Source organism: Heterodontus francisci, chromosome 13 (genome assembly GCF_036365525.1).
Source record: "Heterodontus francisci isolate sHetFra1 chromosome 13, sHetFra1.hap1, whole genome shotgun sequence".
Classification (NCBI taxonomy): Eukaryota; Metazoa; Chordata; class Chondrichthyes; order Heterodontiformes; family Heterodontidae; genus Heterodontus; species Heterodontus francisci.
In genome coordinates, this window is record NC_090383.1 from 9,584,580 (window position 1) to 9,600,262 (window position 15,683).

Consider the following 15,683-nt stretch of genomic DNA (forward strand, 5'->3'; position numbering starts at 1 on the left):
CTCAAGCTGTACAGAACGCAGTTTACACATGAAGACTCCATAACATAACGGATATGGGCAAAGCAGGTATGTGGGCTAGGTCATAGATCAGCCATGATCTCATTGAATGGAAGAACAGGCTCGAGGGGCTGAATGAACCAGTCCTGCCCTACGTCCCTATGACGCTGTTTCTTATTGTCATGAGGAATGCTGCACTACCGTTTATTGTACTGAATATTAAGATAGAAACAAAGGTGAATTCTGTGCGGAAAGAGAGGCTTTAGACTTATGAAGAGAATTAAACTGGAAAATAAAGCCCCAATGTCGTCCAAATGTATTTTATATTCGATTGGAATTTAATGTACATTTTATATTTGGTTCTCACATGCGTACAATATCTTCAGGAGATTATCTCTCTTTCGGTAGATAAAGGACTGTTTAAAATTAGATGGAGTTTTATTAATTTTGCTTAAGGACCTTGAATTTCATAATCCTAACACTCCAACATTTGGAGTCAGTGCAGTGGAGAGCCATGAGGCTGATTTCTAGTGTCAGGGGTCTATTTATTTTTTATTTATTTATTTTATTTAGAGATACAGCACTGAAACAGGCCCTTCGGCCCACCGAGTCTGTGCCGACCATCAACCACCCATTTATACTAATCCTACACTAATTCCATATTTCTACCACATCCCCACCTGTCCCTATATTTCCCTATCACCTACCTATACTAGGGGCAATTTATAATGGCCAATTTACCTATCAACCTGCAAGTCTTTGGCATGTGGGAGAAAACCGGAGCACCCGGAGGAAACCCACGCAGACACAGGGAGAATTTGCAAACTCCACACAGGCAGTACCCAGAATTGAACCCAGGTCGCTGGAGCTGTGAGGCTGTGGTGCTAACCACTGCGCCGCCCTCCATATTCTGAGTTATGATGAACGGCTGCAGCTTTTCAGCCTGGTAAAAAAGACATTTGAATGGTGATCTGACAGAGATTTGTAATTTTTCACTCATGTTTGTGAATAGATTGCTGGAATGTACCTTCCTTTAAATAGCACTAAGCTCTCTTTTAATAGTTTTTAGGTCCATTGCAATGAAAAGAGAGAAAGGTTTTGCTATGAGAATCAGTTGAAATAAAAAAATAAAAACTACACAGTTTGTATGTATAAAACTATGCAGCAAATTTATAAACTATTAGCAAAAATCAAGAAACTGAAGTACTGCTAAACTCCAAATAACTATGATAATGCTAGTGATAATTATGGTACCATGGCAACTGTGAACCGATGAAATGACTCATCGAGAAATACAATCCTATCTTGCTTCAGTGTGAATCACAAATGATCCATATCCACTTTAAAAATTGCCACAGAAATATTGTTATGGACTGAATTTTCAATTCAGTTAAAAATTAAAGTAAATTCTGTGTCAGAGTCAACTTTGATGCTTACCCTGAAATTAGCTGAGTTTCCAGACTAGGATTAAGAGACAAACTGCAAATGCTTTATAATAATAGCATGCACATGTTTCCATTGTTCAGACCTCATATGAATGTCTGGGAACTAAGAAAAAATCTGGGGCAGAAACTTGTCTGGGCCCATTTCTGGACCACATTCGATGATGTGCAGCCCAACAGAGTGGCCCAAGGTCAGCCCGGAGGGAGACTGGATCAAGAGAGTTATTTTGTAGGGCTTCACTGCCAGCATTGTCGCTGAGAGGTCTGGCACTTCACAGGTGAGGTGAGAGTGATTACCCTGGACATCAATTTAGCATTTGACTAAGTGTGGCATCAAGGAGCCCCGAGCAAAACAGGAGTAATGCTGAGCACAAAGGAAGATAGTTGTGCTTGTTGGAGGTCAATCATCTCAGTCCCCAGGAAATCACTGCAGGAGTTCCTCAGGGTAGTGTCCTAGGCCCAACCTTCTTCAGCTGCTTCATCAATGACCTGCCCTCCACCGTAAGGTCAGAAGTGAGGATGTTCGCTGATGATTGCACAGTGCTCAGTCCCATTTGCAACTCCTCAGATACCGAAGCAGTCCATGTCCATATGCAACAAGACCTGGACAACATTCAGGCTTGGGATTATAAATCCCCTACCATCAACATCCTAAGGGTTACCAATAACCAGAAATTTAACTGGAGCAGCCATACAAATACTGTGGCTACAAGAGCAGGTCAGAGGCTGGGTATTCTGCAGCAAGTATTTCACTGCCTGACTCCCAAAAGCCTTTCTACCATTCACAAACCACAAGTTAGGAATGTCGTGGAATTATCTCCACTTGCCTTCATTAGTGCAGCTCCAACAACACTCAAGAAGCTTGACACCATCCAGGACGAAGCAGCCTGCTTGACTGGCACACCATCCACCAACAACATTCACTCCCTCCTCCACCACCAACGCACAGTGGCAGAAGTGCACACCAACTACCAGATGCACTGCAGCAACTCACCAAAGCTCAGTCGACAGCACCTCCCAAAGCCGCGACCTCTTCCGCCTAGGAGAAAAGCAGCAGTTGCATGGGAACACCACCACCTGCAAACTCCCCTGCAAGCCATACACCATCCTGACTTGGAACTATAATTGCTGTTCCTTTACTGTCACTGGGTCAAAATCCTGGAACTCTCTTCCTAACAGCACAGTTGGTGTACCTATCTCACATGGACTGCAGGGTTTCGAGAAGGCAGCTCACCACCATCTTCTCAAGGGCAATTAGGGATGTGCAATAAATGCTGACTTAGCCAGTGATGCCCACATCCCATGAAAGAATTTTTAAAAAAAACATCAGTAGATGCGCTGAGGGATTCTGCAGATACAGACAAATGGTTGGAGAATACATAGAAGAAACTGGTGCCAAGAGCGATATCACCTCTGGTCTTGCCAGCTCACCCCTCAAATAACAGGAGACACAGCAGAAAGCTGTTAGGTGCAGATGGTTTCACTACTAGAGAAGGACTGGGGTGGGACTTTTGCCTATTGCCCCAGTCCTGACCCATCCCCCTATGTTTGGAGCTGATTATCTGTAAAGGGTGGGTCCCCACAAGCTCTCCGCCAGCAAGAGGGAAGCCGCTGTTGCTAGGAAACAAAATTCGGCACTGTTTCAGTGGAACACCCATTGCAGCACCAGGTGAGGAGAAAGCACCATTAAAACGGGCAGCATAGCCCAGAAATTTATTTTCAAAATTTCAATAAAATCTCTCCATGTGTCTAAGGTCTCAACAAAGAGGTAACAGGGCCTTATGGAAGAGGGAGGAGGCTACTATTACACCTTCTCCTTCTCACTCCAGTATAATCTAGACTGGACATACCTGTCACTGTCCCATGGTCTGCGGCCACTCTTTTCCTGGTCAGCAGTTGGAAAGAAAGTTGGGCAGGTACTTGGGTCTTGCCTCTCTACTGACCACTTGGTGTGCTGTCACCAAGAGGAAACTACAGGACAGAAGCAGTAGACGCTTACAAAAATCACTGATAGGGCATTAAATGTGGTTTCACTTATACCCAACTGTGTCAAGAATTTTCTTGGGATGGTTTAGAATAGTGCATGTCTGAGCTGTAACATTATTGTATGAACAAGATAATAGCAGATCAAAGGAATGGGACCCACGCTAATTAGGTTAGCAAGATGACCAATTTTGATGAGAGTGCATTTATTAATTGTATTGTGTACATTTGGTGGGGAACGTTAATGCATTGTGTGGATGGGATACTTTCATGAAGGTTTCATTAATGAGAGGCCTCTCTTCTTCGTCTTCCCTTGGGCTCTCGGGTTGGCAAACTTGTCAAACCCTAGCGCAGCTCGATTGCAAAATGTCATCTGATTTGTCCAGCATCTGAAATGTTGCTTCCAGAGACCTACACTGCAATCGATCATACAATAATGGTTGTAAAGACTGAGTGCTGTGCTGTGCTTGTGTTCATGGCTGTCTCAGAGATGTCAGCAGTCAGGGCCGAAGAGGGCAAGCCAAGTCTCTTAAGAGTCATCCTTGCAGTCTTCTTTCTGTGTCAAATAATCCTGACGTGATGGGTTCCTTAAAACAAGTGAACAACTGTTGCCAAAGTATGTATTCAACTAATACTGACTTTGTCTTCTGCTGCAGCTTAAAATGAGTTTATTGAATGAAATGTTCAGGGCATGGTGACCGAGCATGTCACTGACATCCCTGCTTCCTTTCACTCTCTTAATCACATAACAAATAACACAAGATATAGAATTTCCATATTGTCCATGTTCAAAATTATAGCTGCAGCAACTAAAAATCTGGTACGCTGACCTTTGAGCAAAAATCTTAATAAGACTGATAAAATGAAAAGGGAAAGCATGTACAAGCTACTGATAAACTGCACTTTCAGATATATATTCTCAAAGCACAGCCAGTCTGCTTTAAATTCTGCCTTGTTGTCAGCCTGGAACATGCCTGCCTCCACTTTGCAAGGACAAACTCAACTCATTCATGGTGAGAATCAAGCAAAGTCATGTAGCACTAATAAACACAACATTAAAATACATTTCAATATTGAAATAAAGTTCTTGCCTATTTTTGGCGACCATTCCTTGGATCTACTTTTAAGACCCACCTGGGAGTACATGTGCAGTACAGAATTGGTGACAATGAGCTCTGTCAAATTTGCCACCCACTTCATGCCCATTCTGCACTGGCACCACACAGAGTGGGCCTGGTGAGTGAATTTCTTTTACTTGCTCCAGACAGTTATTGAAGTATTTATCTTCTAGGTTAACCAGTTTAAACTATCTGAGTGGCATGAACATTTTGATGGAAGGTGAATCGAAATCCTCATAGTTTTTTATCCACAAAATACGTGAACCAAAAACTTTTATCTTACATTAAAATCTCTGTTGTGTAGATGCAGAAAATATCTACTTCTGACCAAAGCATGTTTTCCGGTACCATACTCTGATCTGAACAAAGGAAAATTTTCTTTGGGAGTGTACAGGCTAGGTGTCTCAGATAAATTCTCTAAATATATCTTCTGCATCCAGCCACACCGTCTTGCATCTGGCAGCTGTCCTATCATTGTTGCTGGCGATGGAAGGGGAGGAGTGAGGAACCTCTCATGGTGTGACTTCTCAAGGCTGTTGGATTGTTAACCTCCAATTGTCGCTTCAAAGAGAACATATGTAGGAGCCAAAAGGAGCCTCAGACTTTGAGGCTGAAAGTGATAGGAGGCTCCCCAGATGTCACATTGAGGATGGTCTTGAGATCTGCTTGTACTTGTTAAAAGCAACAATACAGTCAAGTGTTGCGTAATCTTAAATGATTTTCCAAATGTACCTGGGTAAGGGTTATAAATATGATTTTTGAAAAGTTTCTTAGCAAAAACTTCTTTTTCAAAAAGTTATTCACAATCATTTACTTATTCTTCCCCAATACATCAAAGTGAGGACAAATTTCTCAACAGTAAACAATATCCATATGTAACATTTTCATACAACAAAATTTTAAACTGCTAATCAATGCATCAATGCAGAATTGTTTTGCATAACTCCATAGTGGAATTAACATCGCATAAAAGTTCATTTCATACTACTGTACATCGAAGACACTTCAACAGTACCTCAGGAACTGTGCAATGAAGCAGGGAAGTGACCTGCACGTCATAAAGTCAGAGATACAGCTCTGAAACAGGCCCTTCGGCCCACCATTGCCAACCAACAACCACCCATTTATACTAATCCGACATTAATCCCATATTCCCCACCACATCCCCACCATTCTCCTACCACCTACCTACACCAGTGACAATTTACAATGGCCAATTTACCTATCAACCTGCAAGTCTTTGGCTGTGGGAGGAAACCAGAGCACCCAGCGATAACCCACGCGGTCACAGGGAGAATTTGCAAACTCCGCACAGGCAGTGCCCAGAACTGAACCCGGGTCACTGGAGCTGTGAGGCGGCGGTGCTAACCACTTTGCCGCCCAGTGTAGTGTAGTTTGCTTCCCTCAATTTTGTTCCTCATCTCTTAAAAATACAAATTTAAGCGGTATCCCTAAACCCTGGACAGATCAGGCACAGATTTTATATTCACACTCACCAGAATTTAGTTGGGCCCTACCACAGACACTGACCTTGAAATGTCACAGGATTTTAGAACAGAGGATATATTATACTTGGGAGAAAATCGTTGTTTTAATTCATTTTCTCGTTATCTCTTGGGCAATAAAAATAGAAGATATCTAGCGATAGGATAGTGAACACCATCAAACTTGTGCTTCCAGGAGATAAGTGAGACATTCAATTGCTACCCGTTCAATTTATGATGTATCCAGGAGAGAAACTGAAACCACCCTTTGGGAATCTGAATCCTTCTTGGTGCAATTTTGAGGTGTTGGTATGCTGCTGCTAATTTGCCCTGTGGTATAAGCTACACAGTCAGAGCCAACACACTATTTGTAGGCTTCACAGCTGAGCCCGCTACTATTCCTGAACTAATATCCATATCAATTCACTTTCCCGGAGAAGTCACTGGTTAGCAAACAGGAGTGAGGTCCCTAGTTGATTTTTCTTTTCCATAATCAAGATGAATTAAGGCAAATTATTATTCTTACTGCTGTCCTGGATAGGCTCAGATAACAAATCAGGCCAACAGTTTGCAAGAATGACCTCTTGTTGGAAATATCAGAGGCACATATGGAATCCTATCTCACTACTTTCAGGAGAGGAGGAAAGGAAATGGGCTTGTCGGGGTGGTGGGTAAGTTGTTTGGAATGAATGTAATCCATCAGTGGGCTTCTTGAGGGAAATGTTATACATAGACCCAAAACGGGTATGAAATTAGCAGCGTGGCAGACATGCCTGCCTGAATCCTTCAGCAGGAGGCCCAAACTGTTTTCCAGTCCAGGCTTCATTAGAATACAGTCAGGCGAGCTTCCCAGAACTCAACGAGTGTTTGCGCACAGTTGTGGCGCAAGATGCCAGCAGCTCCATGAGTGAGGTGAGCTGGAAGTCAGCACAGAAGGCGGGCGATGGGGGAAAAGGTGCACCGGAAGGGGACTACTCATTGACTGGCAGTGGGCCTCAGTATCTGTGCGGGTCAAGGAACAGCATTCCTGTTGGTTAGGCTGCTCATCACCTGAGACAAACTTGTCCATTTCTCCTGGAAAATTGCCAACGGGGTCCTACAACCTCCATTGGATGCCAATTTGCATTTGCAAAGAGCGTCTTGCCTGTTTCAGGCAAGAGTGGCGCACAGCTATTTATAGGCCCACCTCAAAATTGCACCAAGGAGGATTCAGATTCCCAAAGGGCGGTTACTGTTTCCCTCCTGGATATATCGTAAATTGAACGGGTAGCAATTGAATGTCATACTTATCTCCTATTGCTAGATATCTTCCATTTTTTATTGCCCAAGAGATAACGAGAAAAAGAATTAAATCAACAACGTTCTCCAAGTATAATACATCCACTGTCCTAGAATCCTGTGACACCTCAAGGTCAATGTCTGTGGTAAGCCCAACCAAATTCTGGTGAGTGTGAATATCAAATCTGTGTTTGATCTGTCCAGGGTTTAGAGATACATAAATTTCATGTAACTATAGAACGGTTACAGCAAAGGAGGCCATTCGGCCCCTCGTGTCCGTGCTGACTCTCTGCAAGAGCAACTCACCTAGTCCCACTCCTCTGCCTTTTCCCCACAGCCCTGCAAATTTTCTCTCTTCAGATAATTATCCAGTTTTCTTTTGAATGCCTTGATTGAACCTGCCTCAACCACATTCTCAGGCAGTGCATTCCAGATCCTAACCACTTGCTGCATAAAAATGTTTTTCCTCGTGCCACTGTTGCTTCTTTTGCCAATTACCTTTAATTGGTGTCCTCTGGTTCTGGATCCTTAAGCCAATGAGAACAGTTTCTCCCTATCTACTCTGTCCAGATCCCTCATGATTTTGAATACCTTTATCAAATCTCCTCTTAATCTTCTCTCCTCCAAGGAGAACAGTCCCAGCTTCTGCAACCTATCAACGTTACTGAAGTTTTGCTTCCCTGGAACCATTCTCCTGAATCTTTTCTGCACCCTCTCTAATGTCTTAACATCCTTCTGAAAGTGTGGTGCCCAGAACCGGACACAATATTCCCCAGTTGAGGCCAAACTAGTGTTTTATACAGGCTTATCATAACTTCCTTCTTTTTGTACTCTATATTTATAAAGCCCAGTGTCAGTGTCAAGAAAAACGATATGCCAAATGAGGAATTTTATTTCATTGCTTGGAAACTTACATTAAACTTTTAATGGAAGAAAAATCCTACAGTTAAATTTTAAAAACTGGCAGCCAAGATGGCCACTGCAATTTGCATCTGAAACACCTTTTCACATTCCAAGGCCTCCAACAGGAGACACATGTCTGATGAGCCTGGAGCCAAAACAATGGCTTGCTCGAAATGATTGAATTACCAAAGATTGCTTCATTAGCACAACATTCAAGGCCATCCTGGCACATTAACTTTGAAAGAGCAAACCCCTCCAAATGTAAATATTGGCAAACTGGGGCCTGGGGAGATGGAAATTCCTAACTTTCAATCTCAGTAGGAGGTTCCAGAGAATACACTGAGGCAGTCATGTGACCATCGGTCCATCTCTGTCTAAGGAAACTCCCAGTTTTCACAAAGACAGACTAGCAGCGACTGAAACTGGACAGAAGGGTTGTGTCCCTCCCTCCCGATAACATTGCAAGTTTGAAAACTGTCTGCAACTGTGGACCCACCAAGCCTACAAATTGCGACAGACAGAGACACCAGGAGAAGAAAGCCACCTACAAGTCTGCCTTCAAGAAAACTCTGAGCCAAGAAGACCAGCCACAACGTTCACTTTGACCAGCCAAAGACTTCAACTTCAGCGAGAAGACCATAGAATTAGCTCACGGACAGCGTCTTAATTTTTAAAAATTTATTCTGGACTCGACTCCAACCACGAATCTACTTCTCACTCTGTAATCTATTTGTATGTGTGATTCTTGTGTGAGTGTGTGCGTGAATGTGTAGTGTATTTTTTAAAATTTTATTTAGATCGGGTTTAGATTGTTAAGTATAATAAACTGACCTCTTTCTTGTTTACACTCAAGAAAACCTGTCCGTTTGGTTCTTTCGATATCTTAATAAAGGTTAAAGGTAAAACACTTACTAAGGTGGTAAGCGCATCCACTGTTTTAAAAGGGGATAAACCCTGTTGCGGTCAAATAAGAGGAAGGACAAGAGGGGAGACTGCGAACCCGCACACCACCCCACCCCCCCCCCCCCACCCCCAACAACCCCCTCACCTGGCCATAACACTAGGATCCCATATGCTTTATTGAGCGTTTTCTCAACCTGTTCTGCAACCGTCAATTTGATAAATAATTTTAAAATACAGTATACAACAGTGTAAACAATGTTGATTTTTATTTAGATAGAAACGTGCATTCGAAACAGCTCCCATTTGAACAAATGCCACATGCACTGCTTAGTTGTTTCGAATTATAACTGCAATTATTAACTAGTTGACTCATAGAATCACAGAATCACAAAATTGTTACAGCACAAAATGAGGCCATTTGGCCCATCGTGTCTGCATCGGCTCTCCAAATGAGCAATTCACCGAGTGGCAATTCACCGAGTGCCACTCCCCCGCCTTCTCCCCTTAACCCTGCACATTGTTCCTTTTCATATAACAGTCTAATTCCCTTTTGAATGCTTCAATTGAACCCGCCTCCACCACACTCTCAGGCAGTGCATTACAGACCTTAACCACTCACTGCGTGAACAAGTTTTTCCTCATGTCGCTTTTGCTTCTTTTACCAGGTGAGAGAGCTAGGTGAGTAGCGACAGCTAAGTGTTCACTGGTAATGAACATGATCTGGTGTGCCAAAATCAAGTCTTTTCAATCAGCTGACACTGGGGGGTTTTGGGGGTGGTGGGTGGGGGGGGTGGTGGAGGAACTGGTCTAATACCAGCAATACAAAACGGGCTTATAACAAATCAACAGACTGTTGTGCACTGCACCAGTTTTCATTTTCCATTATCTTGGAAAATATTGCCAAGATATTTAATTTCAAACCAAATAAAAGGGACAGTGATACTAGGAAATGAGTCCCAAAAAAAGAGCGTGAACTATCGTTCTGTGAACTTCAGTGGAAAGATGATCGGGTGGGGTGATAAATCCTCTGCCATCTTGCTAGAAGCTTGTTTTGTGCTTCTGGTATAGGCCAGATTCACCCTCTATATATATTTGCACACACAACCTGCCAAACTGAACTGAGAAATTCTATGCTATATTATGTGACAAATAATAAAGCTACTTGCAAAGAGCATGCTTACAATTTCACTGCAGATACTTCATAGAGGAAATCATCCCTGATTGTTATCTATGGTGCATCTACTGTTGACCAGGACTTGTTTGCATAATTTCTTTTTAAAAATGAGAAGTAATGGGGGAATTTGCAACTTAGCTGCCAGGGTGGTGTTCTGCCAGAGCACATCACCCGCTTGTCGTAGAACCTCTCACCAATCTGTGTTCCATGGGAGGGGGTCTACAGAGGATGGGTGATCCATGCCACCAGGCAGCAAAGTTGAATGTGACCCCCAATCAAAGAATCACAAAGCATAAAAGGAGGCAATCAAACTCATTGTGCCTCTCCTGACTCGTTGAACGAGCTATCCAATGTGCCTTTGGTAATGCTGTGAATACTTTGGACAGTATTTATGGATTTTATTGCAAAGGTGCAGGCCAGCAGGATTATTCCGAGAACTCCCCAAATACTAATCAAAGTCCAAATTCTGAAAGACATCCTTCAATTCATCTGAAGGTATTGCCACCACCCAAACTTGCAGTCCAATCCTTCTAGCATGAGACAGTCATGTGGACATAACCAGCAGAACTGTGAACCCTGCCGCTGGGTATCTTTAGAACCCTACTACTTTTGGACTCTGCTCAGAGAACCTGGAGTTACTGGTAGCATCCTGAGTCTTGGCTGGCAAAGCTCCATGGCTTTTGATGCATTGTTTGATGCACTGCAAGTTTCACTTTTCACAATGAATGTAACGACTAATTTTAATCACTGTACGCTCATTTGTATCTGGATAGGAAGTACTGTGAAAATGGAACAACAGATTTGATTGTTGTTTGGTAATTAAGAACAGTCCTACCTTGAATGCCAGACCCTGCATGACATGATTTCAGCAGCTGTTTGTACAAAAATAATAGTCAGTGATTACAAACCAAAAATGTAAATAAAATGAAATGACAGTGCTCATTAAAACATTTTTTAAATGCCTTTTCATTTGAATTCTAATGGGAAAAAAAAACAAATTCAACATGATCTTTTGGATTACAGATTTTCTCATTAAACATTCACTAGTGTAGTAACAAAAAAAACATAAAATGTCTGTTAATTTGTGTTCACTTTCTAGAAGGTACTGTGAATAGTAGATTGTAAGACAATGAATGGAAGAATGCAGACAAAACATTATAGAGATGGAGGCAAATAAGGGATGCTAAAAATATCTGGATGCTGCCAAGATCAGCTGCAGCTCACAGATGAATTGTGCTGATGATTATTAAGCAACATACCTCTACTTAACAATTAGAGTGCAGTTGGAAGACATAGAGATAGAGCCCAACACCAAGCTGACTGTAGAAATAAAAGATTGCGCCTTCAAAACATCTTCAGCAGAAAATGCTCTTCAGGTTTTGATGAAGGTACTCAAATAGATTCGCAAAGTTTTGCACCAGACAATAAGCAATACTGAGAAAGAATTTTGGCTTGTAGATGTTATAAAAGCGCAAGAAAAGATGAAAAGCGTCCTAACAGCACATTTTTGATTACTGTAAAACATGGAACTGTATATTATGGCATGCTCCATAACCTAGCTTGTTTCTAGTTTCCACCCCCCAACCCAATGAGAATCAGTGGCCTCTTCGAAGAGATTTATGCATGATTGCAACTTTGAAATCAGACAACAGAAGGCATGTCTGTGATGGGATCAGACTATGGTAGGTAGGTCTAGGCTTTAGGCATCTAAGGGACTCAGCATCATAAATATTTGATGAATGTATAACTGTTGTCACTGGGCTGCCAGTTTTTTTTTGCTGTTGCACAATTTAATCCGCTTGTATGATAACAGAAACATATAGCTGTGATTTCATCATCTACTTCCATACAGCAACTTCCTACGAATCCCAACAGCATCATATTCCATGGAAAACAGATTTTAAAATAAAGACTAAAGATCCAAATGAATTATTGGCTCAGAATTTCCTGGAAAGTTTTGGCGGCTTACATTAAATCATCGCCATGCGTGAATTTCCTTGTTTATTTGAACCGCTTAAGATATGTCTGGCGAAACCCTCTGCTGCTCATTTAGATGGGGGGAGGGGTAACATACTGGCATGGACAGAAGATTGGCTAGCTAATAGGAATCAGAGAGTAAGTATAAATGGGTCATTTTCTGGTTGGCAAGATGAAACAAGTGGTGTGCCACAGGGATCTGTGCTGGGGCCTCAACTTTTTACAATTCATATAATTGACTTGGATGAAGGGACCAAAGGTATGGTTGCTAAATTTGCTGATGACACAAAGATAGGGAGGAAAGTAAGTTGTGAAGAGGACATAAGGAGGCTACAAAGGGATATAGATAGGTTAACTGAGTGGGCAAAGATCTGGCAAATGGAGTATAATGTGGGAAAATGTGAAATTGTCCCTTTTGGCAAGAATAAAAAAGCATATTATCTAAATGGTGAGCAATTGCATAGCTGTGAGATGCAGAGGGATCTGGGTGCCCTAGTGCATGAATCACAAAAGGTTAGTATGCAGATATAGCAAGTAATTGTGAAAGCTAATAGAATGTTATCATTTATTGCAAGGGGAATTGAAAACAAAAGTAGGGAGGTTATGCTACAGTTATACAGGGCATTGGTAAGAACATTTCTGGAGTACTGTGTACAGTACCAGTCTCTTTATTTAAGGAAGGATGTAAATGCATTGAAGGCAGTACAGAGAAGGTTTACTAGACTAATACCTGGAATGGGCGGGTTGTCTTATGAGGAAAGGTTGGACAGGCTAGGCTTTTATCTGCCGGAGTAAGAGGCAACTTGATTGAAACATATAAGATCCTGAGGGGTCTTGACAGGGTGGATGTGGAAAGGATGTTTCCCCTTGTGGGAGAATCTAGAACTAGGGGTCACTGTTTAAAAATAAGGGGTCGTCAGTCTTTGGAACTCTCTTCCTCAAAAGGCAGTTGAAGAGGAGTCTTTAAATATCTTTAAGGCAGAGGTAGATAGATTCTTGATAAGCAAGGGGGTCAAAGGCTATCGAGGGTAGGTGGGAATGTGGAGTTAAGGTTACAATCAGATCAGCCGTGATCTTACTGAATGGCGGAGCAGGCTTGAGGGGCCGAGTGGCCTATTCCTGCTCTTAATTCATATGTTTCTATGACTCTGCACCCCCATCCCCCAAAATAAGAGCAATTTGCGCAAATGTCTTGGATTTATGCGTATAATGTGCTGGCATCGATTCACACCCATAAAATGTAAGCACAGCTCAGCTCAGCTCAGCTCAGCTCAATGTCACCCGATATTGGCATAACTGAATTTTATGGAGTTTGATAGTGATTTCCTTCGTCATTTAACGAAATAAAAATTCTTACTGAGACTTGCACTATAATTAATCCAAGTGCTGTCGGTCTCCGTGTACTCGAGATTGCTTTGGACCCCTCCCCCCCTCAACATGATCAGACGGGGTACGCAGTTGGAATGACCTTCCCAGTGGGCATATCCCTGTTCTGCATAATAACGGAAGAGGAAAAGGAGCAGTCGAGGCCAAAGGCGCTGCAAGGGGGGTGCCAAGGCAGAAGATATCAGTCTGTTGAATTTGCCTTATTGGGTGTATTGCACTCGTTTTACACCATTTTTATATTCCAGCATAGGCAAGTGTGCTCCAGAGGAAATTTGAGTGCAAGTTCTCAGTGCAAATTCTGTGCAAGTGTAATCCAGGAAACTCTGGCCCATTATACTTGTTTTTGGTTCTAGGCATGGATTCATGTGGCTTATTTCTGTGTTTCTAATTATAGGTTTTTAAAAAGAGGAAAATATAATCTTTAATCCTGGTGACACAAACATCAACATCTGCAGTGTACGGACAAAATCTTTTCCTTCCTTCTTTTATCACCAATTTTATCTCATTCCCTAAGGCTATGCCTCCCTGCTGTGGGGAGGTTCAACAAACAGCAGGAGCTCTCCAGTCTCTTGTAAAACTATCCAGTCTTCATGTGTAAGTCTTTAAAGCAATGTTGCCAGGCTAATCAACTGTGACTTTTACATCTGGGCCTGACCTAACATCCATACATGCCCAGTCCCAGAGGTTACACTGCATAGTCATCAGGGGCAGGAGCACTGACTAATGTTCCCCACCCCCCCACAGTCCCTAATGCAGGGAGACTGAAGAAACTTTAGTACTGAGATCAGCTAACTCAGCTTAGACCAGAGATGGAACCGGAGATATTTCTGCTCTGTACAACATAACTAATGGGTTGCCTTAACAAGCTGATCCAGCAAACTAATCTTGAGCCAGATTTTGTGATCAGGCCAATGTGAATTGAGATGCATTTTAATGTAAGACTGATGTATCGTTTATTAAATACAAGTATCTCATCTTTAATAATGAATGTTCAGCAGATGAAACTTACTGCAGAATAAGTGGCGAACTCTACGAGGTAAATTTTTGTCTTCATCTACTAGGCTTTAATCTGAGAGATTGGCTGCCCACCTGTTGTAGAATCTGCTAAGAGTTTTATTGCATTGAGGTCAATGGGTTCTGCAACAGCTGGGCAGGTTAGTGTCCTGGAGGTGAAAATGAAAATGGACTCCGTATTTCCTTTTGAGACAAGTGCCCCAACAGAACCATTAAAGACTCCCAAGCAAGCTTCTACTAAGGCTCTCAGTTGCATTCTGTCAGTAGAAAATATTTTCATTTGCAGCTGTAATGATGATTGCCATTGAATAATTACTGAAGCAATGGCTTCCTTAACCCATACAATTAATTATCCAAAGATTCCTTTTGAAAAGAACTATGGACTTAATAAATATTTTCTAAAAACACAGGCTAGGATATAATACCTAATGTGTTTGCCTGAAAATCTTAAATTGTGCAAATGGCTGCCCTAATCATATTGTCATTCAAATATTTGAATTACAAAAATGCAAAATTCAAATCCATTTTAACAGCAAGATTTTAGTGATTCTTGCACCTAATATTTAGTTTTTTTTTTAATGCCTGCAAATGTATTATTTATTTTTCAGGAAAAACCTGCAGTCTGCTACTAACCACAAAGCCTACTAATGAGCTGTTCCAAGCAGCATTATATTAATTCTGTTTAATACAGTTCATTGTTACCGAATCTTGATATGTAGTTTTCGAAAGTAGACAAAAGCTAATTATAAAGATTACTAGAACTGTTAGGAAATATCATGATGGTTACTCTAACTGCTCTGTACTCAGACTTTTTTTTTTAAAAGGCACCAGCTATTTAGAATTTAATGTCACGTCAACCTTAAATGATAATTTGCACCGATCCTCTATACAATGCTAGGGGACAACATCACGCTTCGGAATTCACGCTGTGCTTTTTTGGCAAACCCTTTTGTTTTCGTGCATCAAAGAACAAAGGACTCAAATGGCTCAGCACAAGGGTTCCACAATTAACCAGTAATTAAAT

The 15,683-nt window shown here is 41.8% G+C and overlaps 1 protein-coding gene across 9 annotated transcripts in view; it reads right to left on the reverse strand.

Annotated features, from left to right (window-relative positions):
* plcb4a (phospholipase C, beta 4a) overlaps positions 1-15,683 on the reverse strand; it is a 466,151-nt gene that overhangs the window by 19,005 nt on the left and 431,463 nt on the right. For all 9 annotated transcript variants that reach the window (XM_068044348.1, XM_068044344.1, XM_068044346.1 and 6 more), the window contains one exon: positions 11,118-11,154. In XM_068044348.1, coding sequence (XP_067900449.1) covers positions 11,118-11,154 — 37 coding nt within the window. The remainder of the gene's footprint in view (positions 1-11,117; positions 11,155-15,683) is intronic.